The sequence below is a fragment of the Apiospora aurea genome, assembly GCF_038362705.1.
Source record: "Apiospora aurea strain CBS 24483 chromosome Unknown utg000002l_segment0_segment0, whole genome shotgun sequence".
In the NCBI taxonomy this organism is placed as follows: domain Eukaryota; kingdom Fungi; phylum Ascomycota; class Sordariomycetes; order Amphisphaeriales; family Apiosporaceae; genus Apiospora; species Apiospora aurea.
In genome coordinates, this window is record NW_027117389.1 from 497,709 (window position 1) to 512,446 (window position 14,738).

The 14,738-nt window shown below is 56.6% G+C and overlaps 7 protein-coding genes across 7 annotated transcripts; 4 read left to right on the forward strand and 3 right to left on the reverse strand.

Moving 5' to 3' along the window:
* Positions 1 to 239: 239 nt before the first annotated feature.
* On the reverse strand, positions 240 to 700 carry PG986_002545 (uncharacterized protein; the record flags this gene model as incomplete). The annotated part of the gene is made up of 3 exons (XM_066838767.1): positions 240 to 314; positions 379 to 519; positions 587 to 700. The coding sequence occupies 3 exons, from the start codon at positions 698 to 700 to the stop codon at positions 240 to 242; spliced, it is 330 nt and encodes a 109-aa protein (XP_066703831.1).
* Positions 701 to 1,179: 479 nt separating this feature from the next.
* PG986_002546 (acyl-CoA N-acyltransferase) lies at positions 1,180 to 2,061 on the forward strand (the record flags this gene model as incomplete). The annotated part of the gene is made up of 3 exons (XM_066838768.1): positions 1,180 to 1,289; positions 1,368 to 1,697; positions 1,779 to 2,061. 3 exons carry the CDS (start codon positions 1,180 to 1,182, stop codon positions 2,059 to 2,061), a joined length of 723 nt encoding a protein of 240 aa, XP_066703832.1.
* Positions 2,062 to 3,984: 1,923 nt separating this feature from the next.
* Positions 3,985 to 4,603, forward strand: PG986_002547 (uncharacterized protein; the record flags this gene model as incomplete). The annotated part of the gene is made up of 2 exons (XM_066838769.1): positions 3,985 to 4,138; positions 4,218 to 4,603. The coding sequence occupies 2 exons, from the start codon at positions 3,985 to 3,987 to the stop codon at positions 4,601 to 4,603; spliced, it is 540 nt and encodes a 179-aa protein (XP_066703833.1).
* Positions 4,604 to 6,194: 1,591 nt separating this feature from the next.
* On the reverse strand, positions 6,195 to 8,025 carry PG986_002548 (Bcilv1; the record flags this gene model as incomplete). The annotated part of the gene is made up of 3 exons (XM_066838770.1): positions 6,195 to 7,330; positions 7,386 to 7,518; positions 7,594 to 8,025. 3 exons carry the CDS (start codon positions 8,023 to 8,025, stop codon positions 6,195 to 6,197), a joined length of 1,701 nt encoding a protein of 566 aa, XP_066703834.1.
* Positions 8,026 to 9,286: 1,261 nt separating this feature from the next.
* Positions 9,287 to 10,203, forward strand: PG986_002549 (uncharacterized protein; the record flags this gene model as incomplete). Its single annotated transcript, XM_066838771.1, has 3 exons — positions 9,287 to 9,337; positions 9,421 to 9,488; positions 9,695 to 10,203. Exons 1-3 carry the CDS (start codon positions 9,297 to 9,299, stop codon positions 10,201 to 10,203), a joined length of 618 nt encoding a protein of 205 aa, XP_066703835.1. The 5' UTR covers positions 9,287 to 9,296.
* Positions 10,204 to 10,724: 521 nt separating this feature from the next.
* On the reverse strand, positions 10,725 to 12,653 carry PG986_002550 (uncharacterized protein; the record flags this gene model as incomplete). The annotated part of the gene is made up of 2 exons (XM_066838772.1): positions 10,725 to 12,497; positions 12,597 to 12,653. The coding sequence occupies 2 exons, from the start codon at positions 12,651 to 12,653 to the stop codon at positions 10,725 to 10,727; spliced, it is 1,830 nt and encodes a 609-aa protein (XP_066703836.1).
* Positions 12,654 to 13,672: 1,019 nt separating this feature from the next.
* On the forward strand, positions 13,673 to 14,671 carry PG986_002551 (uncharacterized protein; the record flags this gene model as incomplete). The annotated part of the gene is made up of 1 exon (XM_066838773.1): positions 13,673 to 14,671. One exon carries the CDS (start codon positions 13,673 to 13,675, stop codon positions 14,669 to 14,671), a length of 999 nt encoding a protein of 332 aa, XP_066703837.1.
* Positions 14,672 to 14,738: the final 67 nt, after the last annotated feature.

The following is a 14,738-nucleotide window of genomic DNA, read 5'->3' on the forward strand; positions in this document are numbered from 1 at the left end:
AGGCGTCACGAAACATGTACATTTACGGTAGACGCAGCAGGGGGACATTCTTCTAGACGCAAGCGGCATGCAGCAGCAGCAGCAGCCAGCGGAGAAGGGGTAGCATTGGGTGTGGTGCGTTGGGGGAAGAAAGACAAGACAGCGGACAGTGCCTGCAGATGATGGGCTTGAAGCTGTAACAATTGTATATTTCCTCTTCTGCATGGGAGGCGTCAACCCGCACAGACTCTGAAGCAAATCTACATTCCACCAATATACCTCTCCATGGCCTCCCACTCGGTCTTGCCGGTGGACAAGAGATATCTAATGTGACCCTGCGTGCGTACAGTCAGAAACCCGTCATTGGCGTCGATGCTCTGTACCAAGACTTTTGCTTACCAGGTCTGTGACGCCGCGGTGCCTCTCGAATTCGGCTCGTGCGAAGCTGCGTGTCTCATTTCTTGTCATTACATCTTCGATATGGCCTGTGCCTCTGAGTATAGTTCGGTATAATGCCAGAACTTTCGATCTTTGGAGAAACTGTATACATGTGTCAATGACTTGTCTTCTACTGAATATATGAATGGGTTGTGTAGGAGATACATACGTGCTCTAAGCTGAGGGTTGCGCCGAGGCGTCCACCACTACCACCACCTCGACGAGGGGCCTCTGTCGCATAGCTTCGGATCCCACCGAGTAGGGAGGACGACCTGCCCACCATGGAGGCGGCCCGGCTCACCGTCGAATAGCGCATATCCAATGCGGGATCTAGAAGAACTTTCAAGGCATCGGACTGCTTTTGAGAAACGCTTTTACAAGTAAAGCATGGGAACAGTATGTCAATAGTCTGAATTGATGACGACGGACGACTGGGATTCGAGATGCCAAATTCTATGTATGTAGATGCCGAGAAAAGAAACTGGAGCTGCTGGGAAGAGCTAACGTGGGGATATGCATCTACTGGGGTGGAGACATAATGCTGGGAATGTGCTTCTACATACGGTGAGAGCAGCAGCAGCAGCCATTCCGACACCAGACCTGACTATCTGGGTTTCTTTTGAAGAGCGATTCAATACGGCTTCCGTATGCATGGGCACCACGTATCCATAATACGGGCCATCATCTACATTTGTTGCGGCACGTGTTTAAACTGCCCTCTTACAGTTAACACGCAACCAGAGGTACTCGAGGCTATCGAGCATGGCAACTACAAGTAAGAGACAGAAGCGCAAGCGTGGCGAGCCCACCCCTATCGAGCTGGTGAACAAGAAAGACGATGCACAGTTCATAGCAGACCATCTACGTCCCAGGTATGTTCTTTTTATAGCACGCCACCAAACCTTACCGCACACCCTGCATCATGCAACTGACTAACACCACCACTGCAGCCCAGACTGGAACAAGTGGACGCACCCCAAAACGCAAGAGGCCTACTCCCTCAGCCTGGTCGGCGCGCCCCGGCTGAGCGAGGCCGACCTCGAGACGTGTCTCGCGCTGGTCGAGGAGACCAGCCGCGCCGACTACGAGCCCTCGTCCATGGGCTGGAAGCCGGGCCAGAAGCGGGCCGAGATGAAGTCGCCGGAGCTCCGGTACGTCCTGGTTCGGGACGGCAAGGGCGAGGGCGGGATCCGCGGCTTCACGTCGCTCATGCCGACGTACGAGGAGGGGCAGCCGGTCGTGTACTGCTACGAGATCCACCTCAAGCCGGAACTGCAGGGGTATGTTTTTGACTACATACCTACCATGATGGTCAATGGATAGGAACACCTTATTGAATTACCAACTAATATTTACCACAGAACCGGGCTGGGACGGCAGCTCCTCGGGTACCACGAGCAGGTGGCCCGGCACACGCCGACGGTCGGGAAGGTGATGCTGACGTGCTTCCTGAGCAACGAGCGGGCGCTCGCTTTTTATAGGAGGCTGGGCTTCGAGAAGGACGAGATCTCGCCGGAGCCGCGGAAGCTCCGGTTCGGCAAGGTGTTTGTGCCGGACTACGTGATTATGAGCAAAGGGGTTGTCAACGTGGTAGATGCGGATGCGGATGCGGATGCGGATGCAGGTGCAGATGTGGCATCGTGACATATGGCATGACTGAGTATGACGAGACCTCCTTCACATTTTTGTCTTGATGGCGATGGCAATGGCAGGCGGCTTCAGCATTGATTGGTTTTTGTATATGATTGCCCAAATAGAATGCCAGACAAATGGGAGCGAGAGATGGGTGGTTTAGGTGAGAATCGTTTGCTCGCCTAAACGAAACAAAACCCCAGATGTATGTACTCACTCCTCCGTCCCCTTGTACGAGCAAGCTGCAATACACCAGTAATAGGCATGTTGTTAGATATTGAATTGTGTGTGGTCCTGGCATCCAGTCTCATTCCTGCGGTTGCGGGTCGAAGCGAAAGGCGGAAACCGGAACGCAAGCCGCAATTTCGCAGCTCTCATGTGGGATTGGACTCTGACGCCATGCCATCTTTTGGGCGGGTTTCTTGGCGCAGATCTCCCAGCATCTAGGGGCACGTAACGTACAGACTGGTATGCATGCGGTCCGTATGCGTGCACAGTAGTACTCCGTAAGCCAGGAAGCTCTGCCGAAAGTGGCCAATGGAATCCTACCCAACGTTTTCTTTCTTCAACCGAAGGTGCTCAGTTGAAGCAACAAAATCATTCTTCTTGAGTTGGTTGGTTGGGGTCTAAAATGGGCTACAAATTGCTCTCATCAGCCCTAGGACGCTAAAACGCGTGGGCTCCAGGGGCTAAGACGCGCTACCAAAAGTCCGTTGGTCCCCTTAAGTACTTCACCAGCACAGCTCACTCACCTGCAGCCGGCGGGGCGTTGGGCGTTACCGAGTTGCTTGCAGCTGCAGTGCGTTGTGCAGTTCTGGTGCAGCCACCACTCAGCCTCAGGCTCGGTTCCTCGAGGAATCGTCCCTGATTCGACGGCGGTTTGGGGTTTGGGGGATGTTCGCTGGACTCGCCCAGGCGCGAGCCAATGCAGATCGACACCACCTAACCCAAAAAGTCAAAAGAAGGAACCATGCCCTTGGTGCTTACTTGGCTTGTCCTTTTTTGGTCTGGATGTCGACGTCTCTTGCCAGCATCAGTGTATCAATAGTGCCTTACACAGAAGGCATCGATCGCCGAGTCTCCGAGTTCCAGGGGTAGCTTCTCCCGTCGACCATCAGCATCATCTTGTCGTATGATGAACCACTTCAGCATACATGCCTGACAGAAGACCAACGCAGCCGGCGCCCCATCATCGACTACTAGGCCTGAAGTAAGCTCCAAGGTGCCCGATCCCTCAGCCATTACCATCTGGCAACTCATGCGTGACAGCCCTTCGTGACTGGGGAACCTAGACGCTTGCCATGAGGATCGTGTATAAATAGGTACACACCGTATGCAATCACGGCATTGACCGTGTGTGTTCCCACTTCATCTCCTCCACAGCCAGACTAGTATGACACTGGAATATTTCGGCGAGAACGCGCCGTTTGCCTAGACGGAGCGCGCATGGCGAAAAGGCACTTGGCACTTTCCTACTTTTCGCTTTCAGCTGTGCCGCATTCGCTTTCAGCTGTGCCGCATTCTCTTTCAGCCCCCCCTCATGGCGGCAGCGGCGTGCATGTGGCATGGGCAACTCAGCCCAACACCTTCCCCGTGGTAATTAGCAGGTAGGTCGATGGCAGGTAGGTACACATGAACAGGTCAATAATAAATGCAATCGCGCCCCCAATCCAACACACTTCCCATTCTTGCTTGGTCTGTTGTCTCTCTCCCTCTCTTTTGCCAGATCCATCGTCCATCTCTCTCCTCTCCCCAGCAGCAGACATACAGATCTGCATCACTCACAACAAGTCATATTGCTGTACTGCTTTCTTCTGCATTGTTGTTAGTGTTACCAGCATCGCTTCCAGCCTACACATAACTCTGCATCGCCATTTTCACCACACACTTACACGCACACACACGACACAACCCCCCAACAACACCACAGCCAAGATGGAGCAACAACAGTACCAGAACCAAACCCCCATGCAGGCAGAGCACCAGCCCATGCCCTCCCAGCAGCCCCAAGGCGGCGAGTGGCAGAATAACTTGTGCGACTGCTCGCCTTGCGGCTCCTGTGTCTTGGGCACATTCGTCCCCTGTCTCTGTAAGTTGATTGACTACCCGCTGGACACATCCACACCACCCAGACTCAATACTCGGTACTAACACAACTGCAAAAACAGTGGTCGGCAGGACGGCGGACCGCATGCGCGACCCCACGATGCAGACGGCGGACACGCTCAACAGCGACTGCCTGATCCACGGCGTCCTGATGTGGACCCTGGGCGTGGGCTGGGTCTACTCAATGATGAAGCGGACCGAGATCCGCGAGCGGTTCGGGATCCCCGGCTCCGGCCTCGACGACTGCTGCACCTCGTACTGGTGCCCGTGCTGCGCCGTCATCCAGCAGGACAAGGAGGTCCAGGCGCGCCTGCCCGGCGGCGGCCCCGTCAACAGCCAGTACCAAGCCCAGCCCCAGATGGAGATGGCAGCCGCGCCCCAGCAAGCCGGTAAGGACGGAGCAGGAGGCGTGGGCCAGTACCAGCCGCAGCAGGGTAATCACCAGTAGCAGCAGGGTGGACCTACTCGGGCGACCAGGGTGAGGAAGGACGTGTTGCGTAGTTTGAGGTCTTGAGAAAAATCCGCCTGTGTCATCATGGATAACAACGGGATTTGGCGTTGGGTATGGGGCGCTGCTGTTTGCCCTTGTGTTGCTTACTTTCTCATTCTCCTTTGATACCACTTTAAGAAGCATTGGTGACAAGCCAAAAGGTTGCTAGACCTAATACGAATACCTAATCATTCGATTTCCTGACAAGATCATTTCATTGTTTCCCGTTGGTTCCTTCATAGGGCATAGCACTGACACCTCACTTGCTGTTTCTTACACTCGAGCTTGGAGTCCTGCGATTACGACGCTGGGGCACGAGATTGGAAGCGGGTGGTGGCCTATCTCGAGAAATTATTTTGGAAGACATTTCATTAATTGGGCGCTTTCGTACATGGGGTTCATCGAGGTGACGAGTTGGACTTAGGGGCGTTATTAGGACTTTTACTCGCTTTAGATCTCCACGACCTACCTGGATTTCTGGAAGATCCTGACGGTGATGCGAGAGATGCTTTCCTGGCTGAGGTTATCACGGATGGCACTTTCTCGGATGCTTTCCCATTGGCAAGGATTGGAGAAACGGTGAGTCGTGAACTCATCATTTGTTTCTCTCATTAGGCTGGGTTTCTCGTTCCTGAGTCCACGTTCCATACCATTTGAGATTGTGTTTGTGATCCTGCGAAGCCCTCGAGATATCCATTTGCTCTTGGATATGTGGGGTGTCATTCGGCGTCAAGAGAAAGGGGCATGTGGTGGCGGACGGTCCGGGTCGGCCTTTAACAAGATTGCTATCTACACGGTTGCTAACACGATACATAATATCGCTTCCCTCGATCGGGCAAGAACTGTCCAATATGGCCATGATGAATCGGCTTTCCAGGGGGTTCTGCGAAGGGATGCTTATTGTAGGTGACGTAAAACGCAACCAGCGTAGTGGCTCCTGGTAGTGTGTAGTAGGTAGGATCAAGCGAAAAGAAATGGCTGTCTTCTGTTGGGCCTGAAGAACTGCAGCATCTTGCTTCAGCGAGATCCCACACTCTCCCACGCTGGCGGTTCTACCAGACCGACCACAGAGAAGACCACCACTACGAAATTCGAGTAGGACTGTCGACTAGTGTAGTGGTGCCCAATAACGGGCTTTGGTAAAACGGCTCTGGAATCCATAAAAGGCATCATCACCTATCGTATCTGAATGCCCGCGGAAGGATCCCTACATGGGCAGACCAAGTAGAGAACAGCATAGTCCAACAAGCATATCACCAGGAAAACCAAACATGTTATCGATGTTTTATGAATTGCATGGTCGTCCGTTTTAAGCTACGCTAAAGAGGTATCGAATGAGGAAAGAAGCCCATTTTCGCACACGCCCCCCCGAGCTCATTGGAACACCGACCGACTTACTTCCCACCGAACGCCCCGAAATAAACCCTTGCATGATCCCTGATATTTTTCTATGTGTGAACCCGCGTATCTAAGGAACTTTCTCTTTTTGACTCTAGCCCACGTAGCTTTTGTATATGTTATGTAAATTGTTTCTTGTTTTCGTGGGCGCCTAGTCGGCACGGAGGAACGTCTTGAAGACCGGGTCGTCGGTGCAGTCCTTGTAGGGGTATCCGATCTGTTTGAGGAACTTCTCGAGCTCCTGGACCTCAGCGCACTGGATGGCCGCGACGATCTCGCCGACGTCGCCGCCGCTGTTGCGGTACTGGAACAGGCTGATGTTGTAGTCGGTGCGGAGGGTCATGAGGAACTTCTGGAGCGCGCCGGGCCGCTCGGGGAAGGTGAACATGTAGACGCGCTCGTCGGGCACGGTGGAGCGGCCGCCCACGAGGTACCGGATGTGCGACTTGGCCAGCTCGTTGCCCGAGAGGTCCGTGACCGACATGTTGGCGGCGCCGATGCGCTCCGTCAGGCGCTGCAGCTCCGTCGCGCGCTCGCTCACGGGCGCCAGCAGCGAGATGCCCACCAGCACGTTGGCGACGTCGTCGTGGGAGTACCGGTACGAGAACTCGGTCACGTTGTGGGGCATGATGCAGTCGATCAGCTCGGCGAAGGCGCCGGGCCGCTCGGGGATGCGCACCGAGAGCAGGGCCTCCTTGCCCTCGCCCAGGGTGGCGCGCTCGCCGACGAAGCGCAGGCGGTCGAAGTTCATGTTGGCGCCGCTGAGGATGGCGACGAGGGAGCGGTTCACGTTGCTCGAGGGGTTCTGGGCGACCCACTTCTTGAGGCCGGCGACGGCCAGGGCGCCGGCCGGCTCCACGATGGAGCGGGTGTCCTCAAAGACGTCCTTGATGGCGGCGCACGTCTCGTCCTTGTTGACCTGGACGATCTCGTCGACGACCTCCTGGCAGATGCGGAAGGTCTCCTCGCCCACTGTCTTGACGGCGGCGCCGTCGGCGAAGAAGCCCACGTCCTTGAGGACCACGCGCTCGCCCTTTTCCAGGGATTGCGCCATGGCGTTGGCGTCGTTCTGCTCGACACCGATGATCTTGATGTGGGGGTACATGCGCCGGATGTAGACACCGATGCCAGCGATCAGACCGCCGCCGCCGACGCAGCAGAAGATGGCCTCGGTCTTGTTCAGGTTCGTCTGGCCGAGCAGCTCCGAGGCAATGGTGCCTTGGCCGGCAATGACGTAGGGGTCGTCAAAAGGGGGGGATGTTGATGAGGCCGTGGGTCCGTTCCAGTCTCTGGCACTCGGCCTTGGCAGTATCGAAGTCGGGGCCGTGCAGGACGACGGTACCGCCCAGCCTCGAGACATTGGCGTGCTTGATGTTGGGCGTTCCCTCGGGCATCACGATGGTGGCCGGGATCTTAAGCTTGCGGGCAGAATAGGCGACGCCCTGGGCGTGGTTTCCGGCGCTGCATGCTACGACCTGTTGATTCACCCCACCGGGTCAGTATTCTGTTTGAAGGACTAACAATGGCTCTGGGTAGGGCAGATTTCTTACTCCTTTCCAGCTCTGCTCTGGCGACAGATGCGCCATCTTGTTGTAGGCGCCGCGCAGCTTGAAGCTGAAGACGGGCTGCATGTCCTCGCGCTTGAGCAGCACATTGCATTCTAGTCTCCTGGACAATGTGACGGCTGGGGTCAAGGGCGTCCTTTCGCATACGTCGTAAACGCGGCTTGTGTTGATTAGACGGACATAGTCCGGGTGGCCGTTCGGCAGGAGGTAGTCCTCGGGCACCAGCGGCTCGGACCTGGTGGCCCGCGGCGGCGACGTGGGGTTGACGCTGTACTCGGTCAGGGAGAGCCCGGACATGGACGGCGTTTGGCGCGTGTGGCCGTTGGCGTGGTTGGCGGTGCCATTGGTCTGCGGTTCCTGGTCGGTTATGCGGTTGGTCAGGACGGCACCATCCGTCGATGCTGCTGTTGGCGCCATTGTGTGTTGATGGCGCTGGATTCGCTGGGGAAGTGGTAGTAGGCGCAGAGGTTGTAGATTCGAACAAAACGCTGCTCGGGATCTACGACTAAGTAGAGTAACCCCCGATAGGGCACTACGCCGTACAGGTAAATAAAGGCCTTGCATGGAGTCCCAATGTCAGTTTTTTCCCGTGCCAAATGTGAGGTTTCGCTTTGGTGAGAGAACAAAATCAAGGCTCCTTCTACTACAACTGGAAATATATGAGACCGCACTACGACACGCAATATTCTTATTATACATACCTAGAGGGGCGTCCCTTTATTTCTATGCGTCGTACGTTATCTCGACCGCCTTCTGGGGACTTGAATGTATGCAATGCAAGCGGCCCTGCTCTGCCCGAGTTCGGCGCGACTTCTGGGAATTTTCCCAGTGGCATGTGGGGCAGTCGCACCGTCAGCTTGCAGCAGTCAGAGTCATGGAGGGGCACTCGGGCAATTACCTAAAGATAGGCGCCCTGGCACCTTGCCATGACTGGACCCCTGGCCTGAAGTTACGGCAAACGACAACTAACAGCAGCGAGGGAATCATACGATGGAAGACTCTGATCTACAAATTGATGTATTCACCGTCGAGTCCAGATCCTACAGTTTGTACTTGGACGGTTACCACCGGCCAATTGACACTAACTTACTGTTCTGTATAGTGGCCCGGTGGTAGAACCCTATTGGTAATGCACAGGTCATGTCTCCAAGCCATGCTTTTTCTTGATGCGAGGGTCACTTGTGTGCACATACTTGCGTCAATCGGTGGCCTGGTATGCGGTAGGGATAGGGAAGACTTGAGCTTCAATTCCGATCAAAAGCTGCCAGCAAGAAGTACTAGATGCAATTGAATATGTTCTGCCTGTCGACATCAATTGCTGTGTTCGTCCAAGCAGCTCTTATCGGGAAAACATCATCTATCAGGCATGCGATGGCATGATTCGAGGCCGCTATTAAAGAATTAGAGCTCCAATTCGGCCTAGTGTGCAGCAAGCTCTCTCCCCACGGCATGGCGCTTACAGCTGGGAGCATGGGTGCACTTACATAATTCAGCAGGGGTCCCATCCGCGAATCCATGTCATCATCGTTTGATTTTCCGAACGGTATCGTGCTTTTTCCCCAATTGATAGACGAACGACCTGCAAATCCCGGGGAAGCTCGACGACAACATCGGGTCTTTTGCAATAGAACACTACCACCGAGGGCCACTAGGCAGATACAGGCGGGAAGCTACAGACCGACGCAATCATGGCCGACAAACCGATGCCCTCGTCTTTTGACGACGATAAGTAGGTCGAATGTCTCCACCCCTCCTCGGTCCGCGTATCCCGACCTGAGAGACCTAGCTCACATGGAACGTCTTCCAACACAGGGAATACCAGGAGACCGGCTCGCAGAAGGTCTGGCGCAAGCTGAAGGAGGAGCCATTGGTTCCGCTCGGTACGTTGTTCTGTCCTCAACTTGCCCGTTGCATCTACCGCCGTCGATCAATGACCCCATATTCGACCTCGGGCCACCTCTCTGACAGAGCTCTTTGACTTCTCCCCACCCTCGCACGCCAAACCCACGATGAGAGCGAAGCAGAACGACGAGATCTAGATACTAAACAAGCCCAACCACTGACCCTCTTTCTCTCCCTCCCGCAGGAACCCTCCTAACCTGCGCCGCCCTCTACAACGCCTGGCGCGGCATGCGCCGCGGCGACCACGCCCAGGTCCAGCGCATGTTCCGCGCCCGCATCGGCGCCCAGGCCTTCACCGTCTGCGCCATCGTCGCGGGCGGCGCCTACTACGGCAAGGACCGCGAGAAGCGCCAGGAGCTCATCAAGCTCGAGGCCCAGCAGCGCGCCGAGGAGCGCAACGCCAAGTGGCTCCGCGAGCTCGAGATGCGCGACCAGGAGGAGCAGCAGCTGCAGGACCACATCAACCGGCGCCGGGAGCGGCGGCAGCAGCAGGCCCGCGAGGGCAAGACGGCGGCGGCAACGGCATCCACACCGAGCGGAGAGACGACGTCGGACGCCGAGGGGCAGGTTCCTCTTGAAGGCAAGAAGGAGGGCTCGACTGTGCTGGGCGCTCTGTCGCAGTCGGGCAGCAGCTGGTTCGGCTCGGGGAAGAAGAAGGAAGATGCCCCGTCATCTTCAGACGAGAAGAAATAGGAGAGAGGAGCAGAGGCGAAAAAGCACGAACATGCTGGATTAAAAGATACCAAAAAAGAGACGTAATGCTGATTACTTCGCAGGGGAGGAAGGAGAGAATGTTGCACACGGCTTTGCATTGCCTGAAAAAACTGTATATCCGCTCTATATATGTACGACTACGAAAAGAAAGGATGGTCCAGGGAAAGGATTTGGAATCAATCATTACTGCTGATGCCATTCAGCATGCCATTGGGGCCAACAACACGACTACTAAGTACATATAACCAATACACAACTCGCTTGATCATTTTGTTTGATGAGAGGAGTATGATCGTTGCCATATATCAATTTTGCACGCGCCGTGCTTCTCCCCAACGCCGTGAAGCTATTCCATCCTAATAACCAGACAGCCCGGTCATACATGCCACACCAGAACGAACCGGATACATCAGTTCATCGAACCACCAGACCGATTATTCCCAACCAACCCTGCCATCTCCAACAACGCCCGATCCGCCTCCCGATCCCCCGTCCCCAAATTAATCCGCCGCCGCGCCTCGGCCTCGCGATGCTCCCACTCCCACCGCTCCCGCTGCCCCTTGGCCTCCTCGTCGCCCCCCGCAGCCCCAGACCTCGATGTCCTCGACCTGGAACCGGTCCTGGAAGTCGTAGCGGCGCGCGCTGCTCGTCGCGAACGCGCCGCCCCGCGACGTGTAGTCGTGCGTGAACACACCAAATTCAAAACTCGAGTCGATCACGAGCGACACGGGCCCCAGGGTCCGGATTGTGGGGTGCCGCGATTGGGTCGCAGCTTTGGGGGAGGGGCAGCCGACCGTGATGCCCGGGAAGGCGGCGGGGGTTTTCGCGAAGGATACGTAGTTCTGGTTCACGACCGAGGCGCGGAAGACGTCGTGCACAGGGCTCAGCTGGAACAGCAGCGTGTCGCTGTCGCCGAAGCACTCGCGGTGCGCCGCGCGCCAGGGCTGCTTGACCAGCACGCCGAAGACGACGCGGTCTTCGCTCCGGCCTGCGGGGCTGCCGTCGGGGAAGCGGCGGGGCGGGAGCGAGTCCATGAAGCTACCCTCGGCCCCTTGAGCGTGGTGGTGGGAATCGGAGGACTCGGTAAGCCGGGTGCCCGACACGAGAAGCAGGGTCGGGGCGCGCCAGTTGAACACCTTGGTCTCGAAACTGCCCATGGAGAAACCCGCGTCGGCGCCCGAGTACAGGAGCCGGAGGCGGCGGAAAAGCTCGTTGCCGGGGATGAAGAAGGAGAGCTGCGAGACGATGTTGGGGTTGAGGATATGCTGGCCCTTGTCTGGCAAGAGGGGCGGCAGGGACGATGAGGAGGTTCTTACTCTCCTAATCGCGGGCGGGGATGGCGGCGGCGAGGCGGTCGTGTCGATATCGCTGCCGCTCTTAGTCCACTTGTGCTTCTTGGTGAAGTCGAGGTTGCGCGAGAAGAGGAAGTGCTCGAATAGGGCGTTGAAACCCTGGAACAGGAACGGCAAGTTGGCGGGGAGGATGCGCTGGAACTGCGCAAAGGTGATGCCCGGCGTCCGCTCGACGTTGATGAGCGACGAGAGGATGTTGTTGGCCGTGTCGCGCAGCCCGTCCAGCTCGTCGCCCATGACTCGATCGGTGTAGGTGGGCAGCGTCTCCTGGGGGCTAAGCGGCGCGATGAGCAGCAGAAGCATGATCAGGCGCCGGAAGTTGTCGGCCGGGATCATGGCGCCGTGGGTCGAGGCGGCATGCAGATCGCCCGCCTTGAAGGAGTCGTTGAGGTCGAGCGAGTCGAGCGCGGCCAGCACCAGCTCGTCATCATCCGCGTCTTCCACTCCCTCATCATCCTCGTCGTCGCCAGCTTCGTCGACGGCGAAACCAGGCGCATGGCTCCTCCCCGCCGCGGCGTCGTCTTCTCCTGCTTCTACTGTAGGCGACGCCGGCCGCTTCTCAATCTCTGACAGTTTCCGATCGTATACGGCCATGCTCTTGAACAGCAGCTTCCTACGCGTCGCTGCCCCCTTGGCCAGGATCTTGGTGTATCTGTCGGTGAGGATGGCGACGCAGACAATCATCTGCTCGAAGCCCAGGACGGCGGGCGCGTCCTCGAGGAACGGGAAGGCGCCGATGTACGACAGCATCTGGAAGACGACGGGCGAGACGTTGAGGACGTCGGGCAGCTCGAGGAACTTGGCGATGGCATCTTCCTTGAGGTAGCGGATGTGCTGTTCGTGGTCGGCTAGCGATCGGAAGTTGTCTTTGAAGCAGTACAGTTCAAGCGGTTCGAAGCATTTGCGTGCGAATTTCTCGGCCTAGAAGTTTTGCCAAAATGACACGGCCAATGTCAGTAGATGTTTTCCTTGGTCAATATTTGTCACCGAGGCGTGTTCGTTGCGGTTGCGGTTGCTTACCAGCTCAGCTGCGACATCCTCCTTGGAGCGCACTTCTTCCGAATGGGCTTGTCCCATGGTGCATTGCGGATGGTGGGCTTCAGGATTGAAGCCGCTCAAGGACTAATCAAGTTGTCGTAAGTTGGAAGCATGCCCAACCTTGGATCGGGATCAACAATGCGTTTCATCAAACAAGCTTGGACTTCGAAAAAACGGTGGTTGACCGTTCAGGAATGCAGGATAAGACGGGAAGATATACGTGCCTAGAGAGGATCGTCGTGACGTACGTAGGGCCCGGTAACTTGGCGAGCTCTGGTGGGGTGTTCCGGGCGACAGTCCCACAGGGCCACAGCGTTGGCATTGGCGTGCACTTCCCTAAATTGCCTAGAGGCTCGCTAAGGCACACTGCTGCAGCCTGCAAGTGCGCAACGGTTGGTCCCCGACCCCCGCACCCTCCCGAGTCAGTGCCAACAGCCAGATAGCTGGGTACGAGACCTCATCAAGATCCGTGGGTAATGTCAGTTCATTAACTGTCACATCCTGATATTTCCATGTCCTCGTGATAGTACCTTCGTCATAGTGTGACTCCAATTACCTACATCTAAGCAGCCAAGCCACGCCAAGCCGACAGTGCTTTTCATGACCAGCAGTCGACTTGACACTCATCCCGAGTCTTCACCTACTTGCTCAAGGTGCTGGCAACTTACACGTCTACTTAAGTCGTGTCTGCCAAGGGGATGTAACCTCGTAGCATCCAGGTCTCCTTAGACTCCCCAAGTATGTGAATTCGAGATGTAGTGAGGATATGTAACACTCCAAATGGGAATGTCAACGACGCCAATGCCGTGTCCCGATTCACTGCGAGTTCGTTCTCAGTAATTGGTATATGATTGGGAAGAACTCCTCTTGAGAATTCGAACAGCCTGGCTGTTTTCCATCAAGTGTGACTTGAACAGACTGACACCTTGTTTTTGGTTGTTGTATTGTTAGTGGTCTACGTATATAAGAGAGTCCCAAGAATGCCATTCCATGCCCCTATCCAGGCTTCCCCTACCCATAACCAACAAAGAAACCAAACATAGATACTTGCTTACACAATGGCACAAGAACCATATAACCATGTAGTGGCCGATGCCTTTGAAGGCACCGACACCATCCAAACATCAGAGGTAACAACCAGCTATTGGCCACCCTCCCATGCTAACCTAGGCCGTCTCTACAACCTGCCCCCCGAGCTCAGAATCGATATCTACGAGTGGGTCCTGGCCGCCGACAACGCAACACCCAGGATCCGCACCCTGGTGTACGACCCGGAGCAGCGCGGCTTCTATGTCCAGACCGCCCAGCTGGCGATCGTGCGGCCGGCGTCCTGGGGCCTGCTCGCCATGAACCCCGAGGCCTTGCATGAGGCCGTACGGGCCCACTGGGTCCGGCTCCCCGCGCGGGTCGTCACGTCTCCCGGCGGCACCATCGCGCACCCGGATCTGGGGCTGCTGGACCAGCCCCTTGTATCACGGGCCGCGGGCGACGCCTGGTGGAACCCCGCAACGACCGTCTTCCACATGGACCAGCCCTCGCTAACATCACTTACCAACGCCGTCGCGCTCGGGCTCACCACCGCCAGCCGCTTCGAATGGCTTACGGACCTGCTCCTGGACCGCCGCGCCTTCGAGCACCTGTTCTGGCAGCCACTGACCCCAGGTTCCAGCCGCCGCCTCCCCGACCCGCCCCTGCCTGCGCTCCCGGGCCTACGCCGCCTCATCGTGGGCTTCCTGCGGCGGTGGCAGGACGTCGTCGTCATCGAGGGACCGTACCGCGACGTGATCGAGGAGCTTCACGTCATCATCCATTACGCCGCCGCCGCCAACGATAACGACGACGACGATGCCAATAACGAACCGAGCGTTCCGGCTGTCCAGGTCGGCCCGGGCCTGGCACCGTTTAGCCCCGTGTTTGGATTGATCGTCTGTGAGACGGTCCTGCACACGATACCGTCGGTTCGCGCGCTGAACCGGGCCGGTGTTCAGGTCGTCTGGGCCGCTATACGACAGGGGGTTACCAGGAGACAGGAGATCCGGATGGAGGAGGATCCTTAGGTAAGTGAATAGCTACACTGTAGAAGGCAGTCGCTTCTGTAGTATCAATTGAGTAAATTTAATCAAT